This window comes from Nerophis ophidion, linkage group LG13, assembly GCF_033978795.1.
Source record: "Nerophis ophidion isolate RoL-2023_Sa linkage group LG13, RoL_Noph_v1.0, whole genome shotgun sequence".
NCBI classification, from domain to species: Eukaryota; Metazoa; Chordata; class Actinopteri; order Syngnathiformes; family Syngnathidae; genus Nerophis; species Nerophis ophidion.
Genome location: NC_084623.1, coordinates 33,448,388 through 33,474,033, shown reverse-complemented (window position 1 = coordinate 33,474,033; position 25,646 = coordinate 33,448,388). Strand labels below are relative to the sequence as shown.

Genomic DNA, 25,646 nt, shown 5'->3' with positions numbered 1-25,646 from the left:
ATGAACAACTCCTTGGTCTCCCCTCTCTTCCCAATTTAAGATAATGAGTGTCGTCCTAAAAAGCACACTGTGATTTCATAACCATGTCTGTAAAGCCAATTGATCAGCCTATTTCCACCTGCGTAACATTAACCGCCTGCGCCCTTCACTCACTACCAATAGTGCTGCGATCTTGGTTTACTCTTGTCACTTCACGTCTGGATTATTTCAATTCCCCACTCTTTGGTCTCCCCCACAAACTTCTGCATAAACTCCAACTAGTCCGTAAAGCCTCTGCCCGTATAATCACCAGAACTCCTGTCATCAGTCACATCACCCCCGTTCTTCACCAACTCCATCGGCTTCCTATCAAACAAAGCCTCAACTACAAGATCCTCTTCCATACATTTCAGGCCATCAATAACTTCGCCCGCCCTACCTGTCTGACCTCCTACACATGAACATTCCTATCTGATCCCTCAGGTCTTCCTTCTGCATCAACCTGACCCTCTCCTCAGCCCGCCTCTCAACCATGGTGTTAAAAGCCTTCAGCCGCTCTGCCCCTCACCTCTGGAATTCCCTCCTCAGGAACATTGACTTGACATTGTTGACATATCATTTTTAAAATAAACTTCAAAACCAACCTGTTTAGGCAGGCGTTTGCCTGACACAAATGTTCATTTTTAGTTGTTCCATCCATCCATCATCTTCCGCTTATCCGAGGTTGGGTCGCGGGGGCAGCAGCCTAAGCAGGGAAGCCCAGACTTCCCTATCTCCAGCCACTTCGTCTAGCTCTTCCCGGGGGATCCCGAGGCGTTCCCAGGCCAGCCGGGAGACATAGTCTTCCCAACGTGTCCTGGGTCTTCCCCGTGGCCTCCTACCAGCTGGACGTGCCCTAAACACATCCCTAGGGAGGCGTTCGGGTGGCATCCTGACCAGATGCCCGAACCACCTCATCTGGCTCCTCTCGATGTGGAGGAGCAGCGGCTTTACGTTGAGCTCCTCCCGGATGGCAGAGCTTCTCACCCTATCTCTAAGGGAGAGCCCCGCCACCCGGCGGAGGAAACTCATTTCGGCCGCTTGTACCCGTGATCTTATCCTTTCGGTCATGACCCAAAGCTCATGACCATAGGTGAGGATGGGAACGTAGATCGACCGGTAAATTGAGAGCTTTGCCTTCCGGCTCAGCTCCTTCTTCACCACAACGGATCGATACAACGTCCGCATTACTGAAGACGCCGCACCGATCCGCCTGTCGATCTCACGATCCACTCTTCCCCCACTCGTGAACAAGACTCCTAGGTACTTGAACTCCTCCACTTGGGGCAGGGTCTCCTCCCCAACCCGGAGATGGCACTCCACCCTTTTCCGGGCGAGAACCATGGACTCGGACTTGGAGGTGCTGATTCTCATTCCGGTCGCTTCACACTCGGCTGCGAACCGATCCAGTGAGAGCTGAAGATCCCGGCCAGATGAAGCCATCAGGACTACATCATCTGCAAAAAGCAGAGACCTAATCCCGTGGCCACCAAACCGGAACCCCTCAACGCCTTGGCTGCGCCTAGAAATTCTGTCCATAAAAGTTATGAACAGAATCGGTGACAAAGGACAGCCTTGGCGGAGTCCAACCTTCACTGGAAACGTGTCCGACTTACTGCCAGCAATGCGGACCAAGCTCTGACACTGATCATACAGGGAGCGGACTGCCACAATAAGACATTCCGATACCCCATACTCTCTGAGCACTCCCCACAGGACTTCCCGAGGGACACGGTCGAATGCCTTCTCCAAGTCCACAAAGCACATGTAGACTGGTTGGGCAAACTCCCATGCACCCTCAAGAACCCTGCCGAGAGTATAGAGCTGGTCCACAGTTCCACGACCAGGACGAAAACCACACTGTTCCTCCTGAATCCGAGGTTCGACTATCCGGCGAAGCCTCCTCTCCAGTACACCTGAATAAACCTTACCGGGAAGGCTGAGGAGTGTGATCCCACGATAGTTGGAACACACCCTCCGGTCCCCCTTCTTAAAGAGAGGGACCACCACCCCGGTCTGCCAATCCAGAGGTACCGCCCCCGATGTCCACGCGATGCTGCAGAGTCTTGTCAACCAAGACAGCCCTACAGCATCCAGAGCCTTAAGGAACTCCGGGCGGATCTCATCCACCCCCGGGGCCTTGCCGCCGAGGAGCTTTTTAACTACCTCAGCGACCTCAGCCCCAGAAATAGGAGAGTCCACTACAGATTCCCCAGGCACCGCTTCCTCAAAGAAAGACGTCTTGGTGGGATTGAGGAGGTCTTCGAAGTATTCCCTCCACCGATCCACAACATCCGCAGTCGAAGTCAGCAGAACACCATCCGCACCATACACGGTGTTGATAGTGCACTGCTTCCCCTTCCTGAGGCGCCGTATGGTGGTCCAGAATCGCTTCGAAGCCGTCCGGAAGTCGTTTTCCATGGCTTCCCCGAACTCTTCCCATGTCCGAGTTTTTGCCTCCGCGACCGCTAAAGCTGCACACCGCTTGGCCCGTCGGTACCCGTCCACTGCCTCCGGAGTCCTATGAGCCAAAAGAACCCGATAGGACTCCTTCTTCAGCTTGACGGCATCCCTCACTGCTGGTGTCCACCAACGGGTTCTGGGATTACCGCCACGACAGGCACCAACAACCTTGCGGCCACAGCTCCAATCAGCCGCCTCGACAATAGAGGTTCGGAACATGGTCCACTCGGACTCAATGTCCCGCACCTCCCTCGTGACATGTTCAAAGTTCTCCCGGAGGTGTGAATTGAAACTCTCTCTGACAGGAGACTCTGCCAGACGTTCCCAGCAGACCCTCACAATGCGTTTGGGCCTGCCAGGTCTGTCCGGCATCCTCCCCCACCATCGCAGCCAACTCACCACCAGGTGGTGATCGGTAGAAAGCTCCGCCCCTCTCTTCACCCGAGTGTCCAAAACATAAGGCCGCAAATCCGATGACACAACTACAAAGTCGATCATGGAACTGCGACCTAGGGTGTCCTGGTGCCAAGTGCACATATGGACACCCTTATGTTTGAACATGGTGTTTGTTATCGACAAACTGTGACGAGCACAAAAGTCCAATAACAAAACACCACTCGGGTTTAGATCCGGGCGACCATTCTTCCCAATCACGCCTCTCCAGGTTTCACTGTCGTTGCCAATATGAGCGTTGAAGTCTCCCAGTAGGACAAGGGAATCACCCGGAGGAGCACTTTCCAGTACTCCCTCGAGTGTACCCAAAAAGGGTGGGTATTCTGAACTGCTGTTTGGTGCATAAGCACAAACAACAGTCAGGACCCTTCCCCCCACCCGAAGGCGAAGGGAAGCTACCCTCTCGTCCACTGGGTTGAACTCAAACGTACAGGCTTTGAGCCGGGGGGCAACAGAATTGCCACCCCAGCCCGTCGCCTCTCACTGCCGGCAACGCCAGAGTGGAAGAGGGTCCAGTCCCTCTCGAGAGAACTGGTTCCAGAGCCCTTGCTGTGCGTCGAGGTGAGTCCGACTATATCCAGCCGGAACTTCTCTACCTCGCGTACTAGCTCAGGCTCCTTCCCCCCCAGTGAGGTGACGTTCCACGTCCCAAGAGCTAGCTTCTGTAGCCGAGGATCGGACCGCCAAGTGCCCTGCCTTCGGCTGCCGCCCAGCTCACAATGCACCCGACCTCTATGGCCCCTCCTATGAGTGGTGAGCCCATTGGAGGGATGACCCACGTTGCCTCTTCGGGCTGTGCCCGGCCGGGCCCCATGGGAACAGGCCCGACCACCAGGCGCTCGCCATCGTGCCCCAACTCCGGGCCTGGCTCCAGAGCGGGGCCCCGTTGACCCACGTCCGGGCGAGGGAAATCTGGGTTCATTTCGTTGTAATTCCATAGAAGTCTTTGAGCTGCTCTTTGTCTGATCACTCACCTAGGACCTGTTTGTCTTGGGAGACCCTACCAGGGGGCATGAAAACCCCCAGACAACATAGCTCCTAGGATCATTGGGACACGCAAACTCCTCTACCACGGTAAGGTAGCAGCTCAGAGAGGAGGTTTTTTTAGTTGTTGCTTTGCATTAATCGTTGATTTTTTTTAAATCATGCTTTTATGTAATGTATGGCGACCTTAAGTGCCTTGAAAGGTGCCTTACAAAATAAATGTACTATGATTAAAAATTTCTTAAATGTAATTATTGAAACATCTCAAAAATATCTGCCTGTAACCCTGATTTATGATTTCAAAGCAAGTTGTCCATCAATTTGTAGAGAAGAAATATAACAATGCAATGCATAGGCAATAGTGTCATAAGGATTCAGGATTTTTTTGTGCTGAAATGGCAGTTAAATATAGGTTTTATATAAATACGAGTTATAGATTCTATACCTCGTATTTATCTTATAAGAGGTATACATTTACAGTTAAAGAGGAATAGATTATCTACCTCTCATGTATATAACAATAAGAGTTATTATTTAATTGTTATTTAACTGGCATTTCAGCATAAACAAATTGACAAACTTTGGTATTGTTCATTGTTTGTTGGTGTCAATGTATTATTTGTTTGTTCCCTTTATAGACATATACTGTTAATTTGACATAGAACTTCCATTTTTTTTTTGCATTTTTTAATATTTTTGTAAATTATAAAAATATAAAAACGTATATATTTATTGATACATCTCCATATATATGTTTATACTGTATACATATATAAATATATATATAGTATGAGAAATGGACAAATATACATATATATAGTATGAGAAACAGACAAACTATATATATATATATATATATATATATATATATATATATATATATATATATCCATTTTCTCCCGTTTGTCCCTTTTGGAGTCACGGGGTGTGCTGGAGCTTATCTCGACTGCATTTGGGCAGAAGGCGGTGTACACCCTGGACAAGTCGCCACCTCATCGCAGGGCCAACACAGATAGATAACATTCACACTCACAATCATACACTAGGGCCAATTTTTAGTGTTGCCAATCAACCTATCCTCAGGTGCATGTATTTGGAAGTGGGAGGAAGCCAGAGTACCGGGAGGGAACCCATGCAGTCACGGGGAGATTATGCAAACTCCACACAGAAATATCCAGAGCCCACAATTGAACTCAGGACTATTCTGGACTTTTGCATTGTGAGGCACATGCACTAACCCTTTGGCAACACTAAATTGGCCTTAGAGTGTGAATGTTGTCTATCTGTGCGATGAGGTGGTCACTTGTCCAGAGAGTTACCCCGCCTTCCGCCTGAATGCAGCTGAGATAGATTCCAGCGACCCCCCGCGACCCCAGAAGGGACAAGCAGTAGAAAATGGATATATATATAAATATATATATATATATATATATATATATATATATATATATAGATAGATAAACAGAGCTGCCAGCCATAAATGGCCCATGGGTCATATTTTGGACATCAATTGGTGTTCATGATTTCTCCAGTGATCATTGTGTTTGAGGCTCAAGTGCTTATGCGTGAGTGAAATCTAAAGTGTCAGGTCATCAAATGAAGAGTGGAGTGTTTCCTTTTAGCCAGCAAGAGTTGTGGCTATGTCTAATTTGACTAACTTAAGCCACATGGAGTTGCTGAGACAGACTGCTGAGTAACAGTGCAGCAATGCTTCAAAGCATTTAGCCATGACCAACTTTACCACAAACACACACACACAATAATACACTTTTATGCTACAATTAATCAAGATAACAAACAGCAACAATTTCAATCAACAGCAATGAAGTGTAATGTAGGAAGAAACTATTTAAATGTTAAAAGAACAGTTTACAATATTTACACAGATGCCGAGAGGGCGCAAACTTTCCAATGTAATTTACACAGTATACTCCACCCTCTTCGGGCCTATCGTACCTAATAACATAATTACGTATTTAGGCACTAGTCCTTCACCTTCATCCACTGCCTGCCAGGACGGTTTGCTGGTTAGGATAGCCAGGTCAGTTAAATACCCTTACTTCATTGATGTTGTTGGGGGTAGATCATGGATGTAGATGTCAAAACAGCGTAGGTGCCAGCACCGAACCCTGTGGAACACTATTGTTAATTTTTCTGCCCTGCTGCTCTGGCCATTGCCAGTGAGTGGCCAGTTGCTGCGGTTGCTCAGCATCTCCATTACAAAGCTCCCCATGTGCTTATCTGGGATGGTTTTCAGAAGTTTCATGTGTAACCCATGTCGCCAGACAGTGTCGTAGGCAGCTGTGAGGTCCAAAAAGCCGGCACAAGCCTTCTCTTGCCTGGAAGCTGTCCTCTATGTCTTGGCACAAGACGGTTACCTGGTCTGTTGTTGACCCGCCACTTCGAATGGTGGATCGATCACTAGTGTGATGCAAGCCAGGGTGTGGTGTTCCAGGAACTTGAATGGGAAACATAACAGTGAGATGGGCCAGTATTCCTTGGGGTCGTCACTCGGCTTGTCAGGCTTCAGCAGGGCGATCACCTTTGTACAACGCCAGATCTTCGGCAGCTTTGATTGATGAAGACACGCGGGGAGGAAAGAGCGAAGCTAGTCAGTTGCCTTCTTGCCTTGATGTTTAATGTAGTCTGCGTGGATACCATCTTTGCCTGGTGCCTTGCCAAGCTTCAGGTATTGGATGGCCTGCTTGATTTTCATGATCCATGAAGTCAGTGGATTAGTTTAGGTTGGGAGTTAGAACCCCGGCCGAGTCATACAAAGACTATAAAAAAAATGGGACCCATTGCCTCCCTGCTTGGCACTCGGCATCAAGGGTTGGAATTGGGGGTTAAATCACCATGAATGATTCCCGGGCGCGGCACCGCTGCTGCCCACTGCTGCCCACTGCTGCCCACTGCTCCCCTCACTTCCCAGGAGGTGATCAAGGGGATGGGTCAAATGCAGAGGAAAAATTTCACCACAACTAGTGTGTGTGTGATAATCATTGGTACTTTACTTTACTTTACTTTAATTCTGGGCTCCTTAGCAGCTCATGGACTTGCTGATGTTTTTAAGTCTTTACCTGCATTAGGGAACCAGCCATTACTCAGCAAAAGCGACACATTGGAGTTTGCTTTATTGGGAAATTGTGCTGGGGTTGTTGCCCTTCGAGTCAGCTTGTACAGGGTCTACCACTGCCATTGGAGTGTGTGAAGTCGATCAACTCCACGGTCTCAGTCCATCTTTAGCTTCGATTCTTGTTCAGCCTGTTGAATAGGTCATCTGCTGCTTTATCCCTTTCCTCCATGTTTTGAGCGTCTGCATGGGCGCGAAGTATCCATCCATCCATTTTCTACCGCTTATTCCCTTTCGGGGTCGCGGGGGGCGCTGGCGCCTATCTCAGCTACAATCGGGCGGAAGGCGGGCTACACCCTGGACAAGTCGCCACCTCATCGCAGGGCGGACGCGAAGTAGACGTTCACTTTTGTCGTCTCAGCAGGGGACATATGCATTGCAGATGCCGTGGGGGATGTTCTTCTTGGCAGTATTTAGAAGCATCTTATGGTATGACCCGTAGGCATTGTTCAGGCTGTTGGGGCACGGGGGTGTGGACATGCTGGAGTGGTGATAAGCGAGGGTCGGTTTGACCGGCGAAACATTTCCAGGATGTGTCTAACTTAAAGTGACTGGTTGTTGTGCCATTTCTGAGTTGGTGGTACAGTTCCGATGTGCAGAGTAGAAGGTGGCGGGCTCCTTTGGGTAATATAGGAGTGCCGCATCAACCGTTGAGAACCTTTCCAACAGGGAATCACCATCAGTCACGATACTGATGGGTGTACCTCGAGTCAGTATGATGGCTATTGAAGTTGCTTGCATAAACAGCAGGGACTGGAGCATATGAAAGCGATGGTGGTACCAAACTACTTGGAAGTGGTTTGAAGATGTTGATGATAGTAAAGTATTGTACTTTAGTTGAGATCCAATCTAGTTTTTCCCCCTCTGGATATTGTCCTGCAGCTGACCAAGCCATGTCCTCGCCGACAAATGTGGCGATACCTTCGTGTTCGTTGGTGGTGTGGCCGGCCAGCATGTACCCAAGCACCCTTATGATGTACTTGTTTTCTTGGTGGGTCTCCTGCAGGGCGATCACAGTCACAATATGTTGCGGCCAATTACTTAAGGATGTTGAATTTGGCGATGGTGAGACCTCCAACGTTGAGCTGGAGAAGAGCTAGCACTGAGGCTAGGGTTTGTAGACGCTTTGAAGACATTTGTTTCACTTAAGTGCACGCAACCTTACGACTACTTATTAGGTACTCACAGGGAGGGCCACATGGAAGCTGTCTCCATCCCAAATTTATTGCACAATTTCCATCCATCCTTCCATCCATTTTTCTACCGCTTATTCCCTTTGGAGTCGCGGGGGGCACTGGTGCCTATCTCAGCTACAATCAGGGGGAAGGCGGGTACACCCTGGACAAGTCGCCACTTCATCGCAGGGCCAACACAGATAGACAGACAACATTCACACTCACATTCACACACTTTAGTGTTGCCAATCAACCTATCCCCAGGTGCATGTCTTTGGAGGTGGGAGGAAGCCGGAGTACCCGGAGGGAACCCACGCAGTCACGGGGAGAACATGCAAACTTCACACAGAAAGATCCCGAGCCCGTTGCCAATCAACCTATCCCCAGGTGCATGTCTTTGGAGGTGGGAGGAAGCCGGAGTACCCAGAGGGAACCCACGCAGTCAAGGGAGAACATGCAAACTTCACACAGAAAGATCCCGAGCCCGGGATTGAACACAGGACTACTCAGGACCTTCGTATTGTGAGGCAGACGCACTAACCCCTCTACCACCGTGCTGCCTATTGCACAATGTGTCATCACATAATGTAATACAACTATAATAGGGTGCGCAAAGAATAAAATTGCGCGAAATATTAGTTTTCTGTATTTGATATTGGTAACAAGTTCAAAAATGGTGCAGACTTCACTATTTAAATGAGGTTTTTACATGTACAACAGGCTGTGACCATGGAGAAACTCATTTACTGCGGTATGTGCTCCAACCTGTGCTGTTTTGTAATCTCGTGGAACATACAGCCCAACACTATAATCTATACCACTTTTTCTGGCAACACAGAAGCGCAATCTAGACAGCTGAACCAACCTATTTAGTGATTTGCGATGGTGCACTGGAATGATCGAGATACAAGAAAATGCATGTTATAAGAAGATTAAAAGAAATAGCCAGCGCATAAAACGATTTAGTTGGATTCATTTTGGTGTCTGCTGGTTCCAATCAGCACATTAAGTCTTTAAGCAGCGAGAAAATGTCATTGCTGAGTAGACAATATGTCTAATATTCATATTTCTGACAGTCAAAATATATTGACACGTACACTGATAGTTTTCTCTTCCCATTGTCTGTCATTGCAATGCGATGTCCTCCTTTCTAATTTCCATTTGTGCTTAAAATGATAAATGACAAATGGGTTGTACTTTTATAGCGCTTTTCTACCTTCAAGGTACTCAAAGCGCTTTGACACTACTTCCACATTTACCCATTCTCACACACATTCACACACTGATGGAGGGAGCTGCCATGCAAGGCGCTAACCAGCACCCATCAGGAGCAAGGATGAAGTGTCTTGTTCAGGACACAACGGACATGACAAGGTTGGTACTAGGTGGGGATTGAACCAGGGACCCTTGGGTTGTGCATGGTCACTCTACCACTGCGCCAAGCCGTCCCTGTTTGTATGTCCTTTCCAAATATGCTAAATATACACACGCAAAAAAGCGGCCACACAACAGTTTCACTCTTGATAAATCAAATTGCGTGTGCTCAATAACTACATTTTTATCTCCTCTTCCCACTTTTCTGAGCGTTCTAATTATCAGCATATACTGAGCATTAACATGAAGGCTACTTGTTTGCGCCCGCTGTTTTGACCATTTAACAGAGGCAATCTTCAGCGTATGAGCTTAGTAGTTTAAAGGGGAACAATATCACAATTTCAGAAGGGTTAAAACCAATAAAAATCAGTTCCCAGTGGCTTATTTAATTTTTTGAAGTTTTTTTCAAAATTTTACCCGTCTCGGAATATCCCGAAAAAAGGCTTTAAAGTGCCTGATTTTCACTATCTGCGAAGCCACTGTCCATTTTCCTGTGACGTCATCCAGTGATTCCAATACAAACAACATGGCGGATACCACAGCAAGATATAGCGACATTAGCTCGGATTCAGACTCGGATTTCAGCGGTTTAAGCAATTCAACAGATTACGCATGTATTGAAACGGATGGTTGGAATATGGAGGCAGATAGCGAAAACGAAATTGAAGAAGAAACTGAAGCTATTGAGCAAATAGCTATTGACGCTATTCGGCCATGTCTGCCTTAACATCGCCGGTAAAATGTGCGGACCAAACGATCGGAAGTTTCGCATCTTGTAACACTTGATCAACTTAAATCCGTCGATTGGTAAGTGATTGTTTGGCATTAAATGTGGGTGGAGGGAAACGCTGGATGCAAATACAGCTACAAATGTACATACAGCTAGCCTAAATAGCATGTTAGCATCGATTAGCTGGCAGTCATGCCGCGACCAAATATGTCTGATTAGCACATAAGCCAATAACATCACCAAAACTCACTTTTGTGATTTCTTTGAGTTTATCATTGGAAATGCATCTGCTTTGAGTGTCACAGGTTGTCCATTCATCTGTGTGCCATGTCTGTCATAGCTTCGCCGGTAAAATGTGCGGACCAAAAGAGGGACTTTCGCATCTCTTGACACTGGAGCAACTTAAATCTGTCAATTGGTATGTGTTTGTATGGCATTACATGTGGATGTAAGGAAAGGCTGAATGCAAATATAGCTACAAATGAGGCATAATGATGCAATATGTACATACAGCTAGCCTAAATAGCATGTTAGTATCGGTTAGCATGCCGTGCTAATTGATGCACATTCTACGTAAATCAACTTAAATCCGTCCCTCATCGTGTTGTTACACCCTCCGACAACACACTGACGAGGCATGATGTCTCCAAGGTACCGGAAAACAGTCGGAAAAACAGAAAATAACAGAGCTGATTTGACTCGCTGCGTGTAATGTGGTGGAGAAAATGGCGTTGACTACCTAGGTGACGTAACGTTTTAACGTTATCGCTCCGAGAGCAAATAATAGAAAGGCGTTTAATTTGCCAAAATTCACCCATTTAGAGTTTGGAAATCGGTTAAAAAAATAGATGGTCTTTTTTCTGCAACATCAAGGTATATATTGACGCTTACATAGGTCTGGTGATAATGTTCCCCTTTAACTGTGCATGCTATACGTTTGCACATGTTTTAGTGCTCACAAACCTTTAGTAGATCGGGGCAGTAGAGTACTGAACCAAATTACTCCAACAATGAGAAGAACGGAGAAAATCAATATACATTTCAATTCCATTTTTGACAGTACATTACCTGGTAGCCTACGGTTTTAGAGCGACACCATTCAAGAAGGATTTGTTTAATGCTGCTGGCACTTGGAACTCCAAAACTCTGAGATCGCTTCAGTTTGGGTTTGGACTCCACAGGTTTGGGGCGACTGAACAGAGGAAAAATATTGGGCCAAGATTTGTGAATCCATTAATCCCAGACAAACTAATGCAGTGTGGTGCAGTGTATTCACCTGCTACTGACTTCGGAGTCCAATCTCTCGAAGACAGAATGTCGTGCCTGACCGCCAATGTTTCTTGGCAAAGTCTGTGACCTCACCAGCTCTCGCCTCTTTTCTCCCTCCTGCCCAAAGGATATGTCTTTGCTTCCATCTCTGTCATCACTGCAGAATGGAACCATATATTAAGTCAATCTTACGTTACCTTTTAAAGGGGCTGTTTGCACTTTCACAGCTACAAAGGGAAAAAAACAAACACAATTGGCTAATTTATGTTACCATTAGTGGTTTAACTCAACATATTTGTTTTACAATACTTTATCTTTTTTAGAATGACTAAGTTTGTAAAAAAGGGTTTAGTGTCTACAGCGGTCACTCACTCTATCTTGTCCACACGTATGTACAGGAAGCGTGTGCACACATACAAGCACAGTCCAAGAGAAGCAACAAACAATTTGCATTCATGTTTTTGTTATGATACGTTGATACTTTCATTCAATGACAGTTAACACTAATTATCATTGGCTAACAATACCCAAAGTTAATGCGCGTTCCTGCGGTACGTATGTACGTAGTTCAGTCAATACATCCCAAAAACCATAAGAGGGTGGCAAATCAGTGCACTCTTGGCATCTGTGTAAATGTTGCAAACAGCCCATGTAATTGCCCTAAAATATGTCAATCAATACCTACCTGTCATGATGAGGTTGCTCCGTGTAAGTCACAGTTTTTACAGGGGCACAACCTGCTTTCTCTGCAAAGACAACAACAGTAAATCACAATCACATGACTGTGATCTGCCAATAAAGGCTTACCTTGAAGATGTGAGCTTCCAATAGCTCTGATCGGGGTCCAAGTTTTCATAGAGGACACTAACAGAGGAATGAAAGTCAAACCAGATGGAAGTCAAATCACATGTTTATTGGCAGATTTTAGAATCTAGGTGCTTAATGGTTCTCTAACCACCTGGTTGAATTGGAGACTCTGCTTTTGGTTGAGGTTGGATTGTGCTGGTAGCTGACTGGCTAAGATGGAAGGCTTCTGAGACCGGAGAAGTGTGCAAAGCAATGGGGCTACTGGGAGAATCGGGAGAACCCTTGGCCTCTGCTGTCTTGGTGGTAGCAGTGATTGGGAAGTGAGCCATCCGTATGGCGACTGGGGCTGTGTGTTCATGTGGTAAGTCCTTGGGTGGGGAACTCTTTCCCGGTACCAACAGGGAATGTTCTGATTGGAGAAACATGTTAGGATCATTCAGTATAAGTAACAATTGGAAAACTATCCTTGAAATCTATGCTGTTATTTTTAAGCAGTTGTTTTGACAGTTAAAACTAGAACAGATTTTAACTGAGGATCTGGATCAGGTTACAGTTTGAGTGACTAATCAAAGAAACTGTTGTCCCAACCACCTCCACTCTTGAGAACATATATTCATTATCTTCTGTTAACCGGTAAACATAAAAACTAAATAATAAAACAGATAGACTATTAAACAAAATGTGAATGTTTCTTCCTGATTTATACTGAATGACATTCTACCTATTAACGGTCATCATGGCATACTTCTCATCATTTTTAGAAAGATTCTCAAGGTTTAATATTTCTTTAAAGGGCAACTGCATTTTTTTTTTTTTTTTGCTTACCGCTCACAATCCTCATAAGAGACAAAAACATGCATATTTTTTTTTAGGATTTTAAATACAATACAAATTGCTTGGAAGATGCGGCTAATGGGGGTCACCGTTGAAGCCTTCATAGCCTCTAAACTTTAAGACCCTCCATCAATGTTTTGTTTGAACACTGCAATTATATGTATAATGTAGTGACAGACACGTTCATAACAATATGTAATACGTACAATATTTTTGTATTTTCGTCATTTTATGCACAGTCGGAGCTAATTCCTCTCCGCATTGATTTTTGGACAAATGAGGATTCACAACCTTATCTTAGCTAAACTTACGGAGGATGAACTAGTGCTTCTAGAAGCAAGCACGAAGGAAGACGTGATATTAGAGCAGACATAAGCCGTGAGATGGAGATGAACGCTAATTGAAGCTGCAAATTGTGGAATTTGAAGACAGGCTATTTTGACATAAACGGCGTGCTTACCCCAAAGAAACTGGAAAATACAGTACATCCCTGGCCAGCTGGACCTAACAAACAACTGTCCAATGAGTGAGTCGCACTTCATACTGTTTGTGATACACGCAGCATGTCGTGTGTATCATGCGCTGTCTGATATTTGCGCCTGAAACCATGAAACCATATTTCATGGTTTGTACAAACAAACCATGAAATATGGGACAATACTGTTACGTCAGCGTTGCTTGGTGGCTGTGGTTGTGTCCCCAAGATGCAGAGAGGACAGCAGGAAAGCAGCGTGCAGGTGAGATGCTTATTTATTTTCAATATGCGAGGGAAAAAAATACAAAAAGGCAGACCTGCCAATGGCATGGGAAACTGCGCAAATTTTAACACAGAAACAAGCAAAGGCTAGTGACAAGTAGGAGAAACCACAACACAAACTGTGAGACTGCCAGACAGAGTGTGGCACAAGGCAGGAAAAAATAGATGAGGCAGTTGGCGGCAGCGTGAGAAGACCCGCTGAGGCCAAGACAGGAGGCGGCATCGTTGGAAGACGCACTGAAGAGGAGGATGACGGCGTCGTTGCAAGACCCACTGAAGACGAGGATGGCGGCGTTGTGGGAAGACCTGCTGAAGATGAGGATGGCGGCGTCGTGGAAAGACCCGCTGAAGATGAGGATGTCGCCTAGGCTGTCGGCATCTGCAGAGCTGGAGCAGCAGGCGGCTGGACTGTCGCCGCCTGCAGAGCTGGAGGCGAACCTGGAGCTGACGGCAGAGCTGGAAGCGAGGCTGTCAGCATTTGCAGAGGTGGAGCGTGCTTGGCTGGAGTGGGCTGATCCTCCATTTCTAGTTCAATCAACATCTTCCGGTACCACTCATCCATCCACACCACACTGACTCTAGAGAGTCTCGGGTAGACTGCGGTGTCGTAGCAGTACGCGGCTGGTAAGGCATCGAGGCTGCTTGGGCAAGCTTGGCATGAGCGGGCGTGGCTGCTTGGGCAAGCTTAGATGAAGCGGGCGTCGGAGCTGGAGCGAACTTGGCCTCCATTTCCAGCTCAATCCGCACCTTCCTATACTACTCGCCGATTCATTCAGCGGTGTAATCCTCCAAAGGGTCCTTTGAAGCTTGAGGAGCAGATGGCGCCCCTACTGGTGAAGAGGTAGGCAGCGCCCTTGCATGACGAAGAGCTGGTGCTGCACTGGACCCCCCGAGGGAGTGTTTGACCCCCAACCCTGGTAGGAGCGAAACCAAGGGTGGGTGGGCTTTGGGTAGGTGGGCTACTGAAACAGGAAGTGCATGAGCTTAGGGGGCAGAGCTTGCCTATGGGGAGGCATGGACTGGCTAGCAGCAGTAGCCTTAAGTAAATTCCCAATCCTCAGCAGCCTTTAACTTAATGTTCTCAAGTGAAGGCTGCCTGGCAGACAAGGTTGAGGAAAAAGTGACTGAATGACTCGTGAGGGCATTAAAGCGCACCTGTGGCGTGACGTCATTACGCTGTGACGGGTTAATGTCCTGGCTAACAGCCTACAATATGGGAAGCTTGGGAACATGATGAATGGTGCTACGAAACTGCGGCGGAGAGGGGGTGTCAATCGGGATCAGCGTACCATCAGGACCCCACATCAACATATCGTTCTCCTCTGGAGAATGATAAAGGCTCTCCGCCTTCATTGTTTAACACCTGCCACATCCATACCTCTATTTCCTCCACAGTGAAGTCCTAGGTGTTGCTTTCTGCAGGGAAACTTTGTGATGGCAGTCTCTTGTTATGTCTGGGTCGCATGGTTGCGGTGGTCATGTCCCCAAGATGTAGAAAGGATGGCAGGAAAGCAGCGTGCAGGTAAGATGCTTATTTGTTAAGTGTTAGGTACAATAAATGGAATAAAATTACTATGTGCCAACCTTATTTAAAGGAGAACTGCTCTTTTTGGGGAATGTTGCTTATTGTTCACAATCATTAAAAAAGACATGACAACGAATAGATTTTTTTAATGCATTCTAAATAGTAAATAAATGCAATCAAAAACCCGCTTACAATGGGGCCTATGGGAGATGCTGTATTCTCCCTATATGATCTTAAGAAAACATCCAAACACTTTCAATAAGGTGTTTGGGTTGTATAAAATAGTCAGGACGTGTCATGAATACAAAGGTTTATGGGTATTTGTTGTGTTGCGTTTATGTTGTGTTACTGTGAGGATGTTCTCCCGAAATGTATTTGTCGTTCTTAATTGGTGTGGCTTCAAAGCGTGGCGCATATTACTAAGAGTGTTAAAATTGTTTATATCACAACCATTAGTGTACTCTGTGTCACCCAGTATGCCTTGCAGTCATGTGTGTGTGGTCGCGGAAGCCACACACAACATAATGCTGGACTGACAAGCAGATCATACATGTTATAGAAGGCGACAATGCCAATGTCTTCATAGCGCGCCCTAATACTTAATATCTGGGTGACTGCCGACAGTCATTCAAGAGAATAATAGCGTCTCTTATTGTCTTCTTCGCCTTATGACACGGGTCTTAAATGGTTCTTTGAATGGCAAAGGATACCGATCCCAGAACCATGTATATCAAATATTTCCGGATGGTTCAACCGCCACACGCCCGAATCTAATTAAAATCTATTTTATCGTCATGTCAACCACCCGACCCGCGGTTTATCCGCGGATAACACCCCAAACCGCGCATCTCTAGTATGTAATGTAGTACCAGGCACATTTATAATAACTTTTAATATTTACATATTTTACAAATTTTAAGTACACGCGGCACATTAATTAAAAAAAGGCATCACGTTTGCTTTTTTTCACCAAACAACATCAGAGATTACTGCTCATTGCAGATTTTATGACAGCCAACTGACATGATAAAATGTCACTTACTGCACAAGGTCTGCTGTTATTGGAATGCCGACTGGTGGGATGTTCAAATATTCTCATTTAGATGAAGAATGACTCATAATTCTGTTGAAGAAAAGGGGGCTGCATGCAACCAAGCATATTTTTGTGTCTTCTTGCCTTTTCAGGGTGTAAATTGGCTGTCAACGTGTACCAACTTGTCAAAATACATATTTGTCCTTCTACTATTCAGGTGAGAGGCCTGATTTATGATCTACAATAAAGTTTCACGAGCACGGTAACGAAGCAGCTGATCAGTTGATCATGTCAAAACTGGCACACATACTTGTGATCACTGCACCGCGCAAGTTTGCCTGTGCTAGAGCTTACAATAACAATATCACTAATATTTATTGGGCTCTATGGTCGGACTAGAGGACCTCCCCTTGGCTCAGCTCTATGTTTTTTTACAAGTCAGAATGCGTTAAAAACAAAAAACATCCGTCATTATGTTTTTCATAATGATTGTGAACAATAGGAAAAATTCCCTAAAGAGTGCAGTTACCCTTTAAGAGTGCGATGGCAACAGGAACAAAAGTATTCTTATATATATTTCCTACAAAGAGGAACAATGAAACGTTGACCAGAGAGAAGGGATGATTGGTACAGTGGACAATAGAGTTTGCCTTGCGCTGCAGCTGAGTGGCATTGATGTCAGTTAGGTTGAGTTGCAGTTCATCTACAAGCTTACTAGCCTCATTTACAATATTAATTAGCCCAAACTTGTTTTTCAAGGACAAACTACCAAACCATGACACCACAGAGAAGGACAATATTGATCCAATATATGCCCGATAAATGAGTGTCAACAAGGTTCTATCAATGTGAGGACGAGAGTTTCCTCAGCCTGGTGTCCCTTTTTTACACACAACCTCGCAGTTCATCTCGAAGGTCAGCTTTGAGTTTTTGACGTGCCCAGGGATTTGTAGCTGGGTTCTAAAAGCAATAATTATGTCCTATTTTTTTTAGATACAGTATGTTTAACTGTAGAAAAGATTATTCAAACCAACTGACAAATTCATTAACAACCAGACCATGACTTTACTAATATGGCAGCACCACTTTTTCCTCTTGTCCAATTGAACAAGTGAAATAATATTGTGTTCTCTAACATACCCTAACGGGTTGTTAATTACACTGGGTCAACTTAAACAGGTCACATTGTATTTGGCATGGAAAAAACACAGACATGACTAACAAAACTAACAGGCTTAATCATTGATCAATACAAAAAATAAATCAAATAAATACATTAGTAATTAGTGAAATAAGTTGTATTTCATATGGTGGGATGAATAAGATTCAGAATGTTTATCGGGGTTCTTCTTCGTTGCACTTTGTAAACACTGTAAACACTAAGTTTAAAGAGTTTCTTGAATTGGATCATATTAGTACATTGTTTGTGTTATTTGCTTAAGCCATTCCATAATTTACTCCTCTCTGAGCTGCAACCTTATCGTGGTAGAGGAGTTTGCGTGTCCCAATGATCCTAGGAGCTATGTTGTCCGGGGGCTTTATGTCCCCTTGTAGGGTCTCCCAAGGCAAACAGGTTCTAGGTGAGGGATCAGACAAAGAGCAGCTCGAAGACCTATATGAAGAAGACAAAACATGGACCCAGATTTCCCTCGCCCGGAAGCGGGTCACTGGGGCCCCCCTCTGGAGCCAGGCCCGGAGGTGGGGCACGATGGCGAGCGGCTGGTGGCCGGGCCTGTTCCCATGGGACCCGGCCGGGCACAGCCCAAAGAGGCAACGTGGGTCACTCCTCCAATGGGCTCACCACCCATAGCAGGGGCCATAGAGGTCGGGTGCAATGTGAGCTGGGCGGCAGCCGAAGGCAGGGCACTTGGCGGTCCGATCCTCGGCTACAGAAGCTAGCTCTTGGGACGTGGAACGTCACCTCACTGGGGGGGAAAGAGCCTGAGCTAGTGTGCGAAGTGGAGAAGTTCCGGCTGGATATAGTCGGACTCACTTCGACGCACAGCAAGGGCTCTGGAACCACTTCTCTGGAGAGGGACTGGACCCTCTTCCACTCTGGCGTTGCCGGCAGTGAGAGGCGACGGGCTGGGGTGGCAATTCTTGTTTCCCCCTGGCTTAAAGCCTGCACGTTGGAGTTCAACCCGGTGGACGAAAGGGTAGCCTCCCTCCGCCTTCGGGTGGGGGGAAGGGTCCTGACTGTTGTTTGTGCTTACGCACCAAACAGCAGTTCAGAGTACCCACCCTTTTTGGGTACACTCGAGGGAGTACTGGAAAGTGCTCCCCCGGGTGATTCCATTGTCCTACTGGGGGACTTCAAGGCTCATGTTGGCAATGACAGTGAAACCTGGAGAGGCGTGATTGGGAAGAATGGCCGCCCGGATCTGAACCCGAGTGGTGTTTTGTTATTGGACTTTTGTGCTCATCATAGTTTGTCCATTACAAACACCATGTTTAAACATAAGGGTGTCCATATGTGCACTTGGCACCAGGACGCCCTAGGCCGCAGTTCCATGATCGACTTTGTAGTTGTGTCATCGGATTTGCGGCCTTATGTTTTCGACACTCGGGTAAAGAGAGGGGCGGAGCTTTCTACCGATCACCACCTGGTGGTGAGTTGACTGCGATGGTGGGGGAGGATGCCGGACAGACCTTGGAGGCCCAAACGCATTGTGAGGGTCTGCTGGGAACGTCTGGCAGAGTCTCCTGTCAGAGAAAGTTTCAATTCCCACCTCCGGAAGAACTTCGAACATGTCACAAGGGAGGTGCTGGACATTGAGTCCGAGTGGACCATGTTCCGCACCTCTATTGTCGAGGCGGCTGATCGAAGCTGTGGCCGCAAGGTAGTTGGTGCTTGTCGGGGTGGCAATCCTAAAACCCCTTGGTGGACACCAACAGTGAGGGATGCCGTCAAGCTGAGGAAGGAGTCCTATCGGGTCATTTCGGCTCATAGGACTCCGGAGGCAGTGGACAGGTTCCGACAGGCCAAGCGGTGTGCGGCTTCTCGCGGAGGGGAAAAACTCGGACATGGGAGGAGTTCGGGGAAGCCATGGAAAGTGACTTCCGGACGGCTTCGAAGCGATTCTGGACCACCGTTCGCCACCTCAGGAAGGGGAAGCAGTGCACTATCAACACCGTGTATGGTGCGGATGGTGTTCTGCTGACCTCAACTGCGGATGTTGTGGATAGGTGGAAGGAATACTTCGAAGACCTCCTCAATCCCACCAACACGTCTTCCTATGAGGAAGCAGTGCCTGGGGAATCTGTGGTGGATTCTTCTATTTCTGGGGCTGAGGTCACTGACGTAGTTAAAAAGCTCCTTGGTGGCAAGGCCCCGGGGGTGGACGAGACCCGCCCGGAGTTCCTTAAGGCTCTGGATGCTGTGGGGCTTTCTTGGTTGACAAGACTCTGCAGCATCGCATGGACATCGGGGGCGGTACCTCTGGATTGGCAGACCAGGGTGGTGGTTCCTCTCTTTAAGAAGGGGGGCCGGAGGGTGTGTTCCAACTATCGTGGGATTACACTCCTCAGCCTTGCCGGTGGGGTTTATTCAGGTGTACTGGAGAGGAGGCTACGCCGGATGGTCGAACTTCGGATTCAGGAGGAACAGTGTGGTTTTCGTCCTGGTCGTGCAACTGTGGACCAGCTCTGTACTCTCGGCAGGGTTTTTGGGGGTGCATAGGAGTTTGCCCAACCAGTCTACATGTACTTTGTGGACTTGGAGAAGGCATTCGACCGTGTCCCTCGGGAAGTCCTGTGGGGAGTGCTCAGAGAATATGGGGTATCGGACTTGTCTTATTGTGGCGGTCCGCTCCCTGTACGATCAGTGCCAGAGCTTGGTCCGCATTGCCGGCAGTAAGTCGAACACATTTCCAGTGAGGGTTGGACTCCGCCAAAGCTGTCCTTTGTCACCGATTCTGTTCATAACTTTTATGGACAGAATTTCTAGGCGCAGCCAAGGCGTTGAGGGGTTCGGGTTTGGTGACCGCGGGATTAGGTTTCTGCTTTTTGCAGATGATGTGGTCCTGATGGTTTCATCTGACCGGTATCTTCAGCTCTCACTGGATCGGTTTGCAGCCGAGTGTGAAGCGACCGGAATGAGAATCAGCACCTCCATTGTGGCGGTCCGCTCCCTGTACGATCAGTGCCAGAGCTTGGTCCGCATTGCCGGCAGTAAGTCAAACACATTTCCAGTGAGGGTTGGACTCCGCCAAGGCTGTCCTTTGTCACCGATTCTGTTCATAACTTTTATGGACAGAATTTCTAGGCGCAGCCAAGGCGTTGAGGGGTTCGGGTTTGGTGACCGCGGGATTAGGTTTCTGCTTTTTGCAGATGATGTGGTCCTGATGGTTTCATCTGACCGGGATCTTCAGCTCTCACTGGATCGGTTTACAGCCGAGTGTGAAGCGACCGGAATGAGAATCAGCACCTCCAAGTCCGAGTCCATGGTTCTCGCCCGGAAAAGGGTGGAATGCCATCTCCGGGTTGGGGAGGAGACCCTGCTCCAAGTGGAGGAGTTCAAGTACCTAGGAGTCTTGTTCACGAGTGAGGGAAGAGTGGATCGTGAGATCGACAGGCGGATCGGTGCGGCGTCTTCAGTAATGCGGACGTTGTACCGATCCGTTGTGGTGAAGAAGGTGCTGAGCCGGAAGGCAACGCTCTCAATTTACCGGTCGATCTACGTTCCCATCCTCACCTATGGTCATGAGCTTTGGGTCATGACCGAAAGGATAAGATCATGGGTACAAGCGGCCGAAATTTGTTTCCTCCGCCGTGTGGCGGGGCTCTCCCTTAGAGATAGGGTGAGAAGCTCTGCCATCCGGGAGGAACTCAAAGTAAAGCCGCTGCTCTCTCACATCGAGAGGAGCCAGATGAGGTGGTCCGGGCATCTGGTCAGGATGCCACCCGAAAACCGGGCACGTCCAACCGGTAGGAGGCCACGGGGAAGACCTAGGACACGTTGGGAAGACTATGTCTCCCGGCTGGCCTGGGAAAGCCTCGGGATCCCCCGGGAAGAGCTAGACGAAGTGGCTGGGGAGAGGGAAGTCTGGGTTTCCCTGCTTAGGATGTTGTCCCCGCGACCCGACCTCGGATAAGCGGAAGAAGATGGATGGATGGGCATTCCATAATTTAATTCCACATCCAGATATGCTAAAGGTTTTAAATTCTGTGTGTGCGTACACATGTTTTAAACTAAATGTTTCTCAGATTGATTGGTTGAAACTTTTATTATTAGATTGCACAGTACATATTTTGTACTATTGAACACTAAATGGTAACACCCGAATAAGTTTTTCAACTTGTTTAAGTTGGAGTCCACGTTAATCAATTCTAAGGTGAATTTCTTCTCTTTTGTTGTGAAGATTTGTAGCAGGCTATAGTTTGCTGTGTGTATAATTTTAGCTGTTTTCAAATTCACTATGTCCTGGAATTTCAGTATTTTCGATTCCATAAATGAAGGTTTTGAACATTCTCTATATCCAAGTTTATATACTAATCTAACTGATCATTTTTGGAACACAGTTAAAGAATTAAGTGTACTTTTGTAGTTATTTCCCCATATTTTTGCACAATAACGTGTTTCTTGCCACCTTGTGTTGTATATGTGAGGAACTCGCATGGCTGCGGTTGTAGTGAGCCCAAGATGCAGGAACCACGAGAGTGATGAGCAGCTAAGAGGAAGAAAGCGGTCGTGCATGTAAGGTTCTCAAACATAAATCAATCCTCGAGCGCTGAGGAGCAGGCGAGGAAGGCATAAAAAGAAGCCTGCTGATTAGCACCGGGTGTGGCCAGGCTGCCAATCAGCAGCAGGTGAGGGGAAAAAAGCGCTCAGGGAGACATGCGAAAACGAGCGTGCTAACAGGAAATAAACATAAAACATGTGCAATCTGCGGTGTGCATTCATTTGTCCACGCCTGTTGCCGCAAAACCCAAGTACACTTTTATTTTCTTTCAAATAAATCGAGTCACTCTCGTTAACGTTAACATTAGCCATGTTTTGAATCTCCGCTAATGAAGTAAGGAGAACTTGAGAGGGCTACGGAATCTCCTGGGGGCAAAAAGAATGCCTGGGCAGGTGAAGAAACATTTTTTAGATTTTTGTTTTATAAATTGATATATCACCCAGGCCCAATATGAGGACTGACACTACTAAAAGTTCTATTGACATGGCAGAGTAAAACCAAATACTTGGTAGTCCTGCCGTCATTGGACTACAATACTGATGATGAAAGTTTACAGCAGATAAGGAAGAATGTGCTAACAATTGAGAAATTGTCATTAATAATCAAGTAATCTCTTACCGGAAGTTATATCATGTAGCCCAGTAACAGCGTAACTTTTGAAACTTTCCTGAAAAGTGTTTGCTGGTAAATTACATATCAAGACTGTGATGATATCACTAAGAGACTGAAAGTCTGGCATTAATCTCCCTGACTTGACAAATTTCCCCAGAACAACCCAAAACATTACTCAACTGTTTTTTTTTCCAAGAAAATGCTCACCATACTCAAGTAAAGTGATCTCGGGAGAAAAACCACGCAACTGGTTGACGTCACTTTTGTACTTGAGCTTTGATTGTGAGGACATGTTGTATTGCCATGATGTGAAACACTTGAGGGTACCTGTTGACGCAGAGTGTCCATTTTTCAGTCCAACATGTGTCGGGGTTGGATCCACTTCTATTGGCTCCTCTCGCTCAATACTCTGGAACACACACACACAGTATAGCGTCATGGTTATTAACAAGGACCACACGTTTTTTTAGGGCGCATGAAGTCATTCTTAACTTTTACTGCTATCCAGAGATTCTAATTCAATTTGGACGGTCAGCAATTTAGACTCCTAGTGATTTTCAAAGTGTCAAAAATATTTTACTCATTTTGTACCTTCTAAGTTGCCCAGTGATATATTGGATCTTGCATGTGAGTTATGTTTGCATCAGACTAATGACACATTTTTGTGACAAACTGACAAACAAAAAAGATAAAACCCAAGGCGGTTATGGTTTGGATTTGTTTGTTTCAGGCATGTTTGACAAGTTACTTAAAGGAATATCACTGTCAGAGTTTGTTTGTGACTAACCCCAAGATGCAGAGACGGAGGCAGGCATGGAGTGAGAAAACATGATTTAATAAAAAATACTACAACAAGAACAAACCAAAGGGGTACAACCAAAAGCGCGCACGAGGCGGATAACAAACTAAGGGAGCTAGCATGGGAGTTACAAAATAAAAGGAGCTTAGCATGGAAGCTAGCAAAAACAAAAAGGGTCTAGCGTGGAAGCTAGCGGGTAGCGAGCAGGAAAACAGAAGTCGTAACGTGTAGTACAAAATAAACTAGAAGCAGGGAACAAAAAACAGTCAGCTACAAACAGCAACCGAAATATAGCTTACCGCCACGCTGCAAAGACACGACACGACACGACAGGGGCGACAATACAGGAGTGACATCGACAAGACAATAATCCAGCCCTGACAGGAAGACAAAAGCAGGTACACCAGGTGTGGCCAGGTGCCAATCAGCCGCAGCTAAGGGGAAAAAGCGCCCATGGAGAAACACAGAAAACAGACAAAATAAGAGCGCTGCCAGGAAACACTACACACACAGAGGAAACAAAGACAAATGCAGAGGAAAAAACTAAAACATAGACAAACTGTCAGGGGTAAGCCTGACAATCACATGGTTATATTTGCACAATTCAACTTATTCAAAAAGGAGTAGGAAGAAGTGTCAACTCGTGGACTATGGGGTTTGTTTTCCTGGAAGGCAAAGGAAAGTTGGCGCGGGCAAGGCATGAAGGTAGGGACATACTTATTTACTACTATAAAAAGGAACAAATGGCGCGCACAAGGGCGAAGTACAAAAACTTGGCTAATAAAACAAAAACTTGCACAAAGGCAGAAACTATGAACATGAAACAAAACTCGATAACTGTGACATAAAAAAACTAAAACTTACATGGCATTGCAAGAAGCAAAACTATGGACAGTATCAGAGATAAAGTCGCCAGGCTGACTACCTGGCAACTGTGGCTTAAATAAAACTGTGGTGATTAGTGAAAACAGGTGCGTGACATGGGGACAAAGTGAAAACTAATGAGTTGATATGGAAACAAAGCAAACAAGGAAGTGCAAAAACAGGAAACAATGGAATCTTAAACAAAACAGAACATAACTAAACAAAACATGATCACAAGACATGACAAGAAGCAAACTTGATATTTAATCCTAACCCAAAATGAAAGAAGGGTATGTGATTATATTAAAATATGATTATACCTTAACATGCAAATACAAAACAAGCACATTGAGACTAAATATGAAGTAATTACTGGTTTAAAAATATTGATTTACAGTAGTTGTACTCTTCAGAATTACATATAGATTAGGTAATAATTAGTTGGTGATAATCGGTGAATGTAATGTATTATTGTATTTAGAATTTGGCATAATATATGTTACAATTGCAAAGTTTGTATTGTTGACCTCATTAACTTTGTGAGTTATGTGGCTGATGACATGACCCCAGGAGGCAAAGACAGAAGGTGACATGCAGGTAAAATATTTAATTAGCCTGATAAAGAACCAAAAAGTAACAAAGAGAGGGCTGGTTGGACAGCAACTTGAGGGTTCAAGGTTCAATTCCAGCTTCCACCGTTGTGACTTTGGGCAAGATATTTCACCCTTGCTCTCAGTGCCCCTTACACTGGTGTATGGTGGTGGTGGTTGGAGGGGCCGTAGTCTACCCAAGGGCAGCTGTGGCATCAAATGTAGCTTACCACCATAATGTGTGAATGTGGAATGAAGATCTGTTTTCTGTGTAGCGCTTTGAGTGTTTGGAAAAGAGCTACATAAATTTAATCCATTGTTGTTATTATCATTAGTGCAAGGCACAGAGCGGCACCATAATCACAGATGCACACTGACAAAAGGCAATAATCCAGCGTTGGCAAGGGGCAACAGGTGGACCTGAATAGGTCTATAAGCTGGCAGGAAACTAAAGAGAATGCGAAGGTGAAGAAAAACAAGGAGTCCAACAGGAAGTACAACAAAAAAATCAGAGCACCAGAACAGGAACTGTTAAGAGAACCCAA

At 46.1% G+C, this 25,646-nt stretch overlaps 1 protein-coding gene across 2 annotated transcripts in view; it reads right to left on the bottom strand.

Moving 5' to 3' along the window:
- Positions 1-25,646, bottom strand: part of smtnl (smoothelin, like) — a 108,412-nt gene that overhangs the window by 8,834 nt on the left and 73,932 nt on the right. For both annotated transcript variants that reach the window (XM_061918813.1, XM_061918814.1), the window contains exons 3-8: positions 23,176-23,257; positions 12,558-12,815; positions 12,407-12,463; positions 12,285-12,345; positions 11,607-11,756; positions 11,399-11,522 (exon numbers count right to left, since the gene is read on the bottom strand). In XM_061918813.1, the coding sequence (XP_061774797.1) occupies positions 11,399-11,522; positions 11,607-11,756; positions 12,285-12,345; positions 12,407-12,463; positions 12,558-12,815; positions 23,176-23,257 (732 nt within the window). The remainder of the gene's footprint in view (positions 1-11,398; positions 11,523-11,606; positions 11,757-12,284; positions 12,346-12,406; positions 12,464-12,557; positions 12,816-23,175; positions 23,258-25,646) is intronic.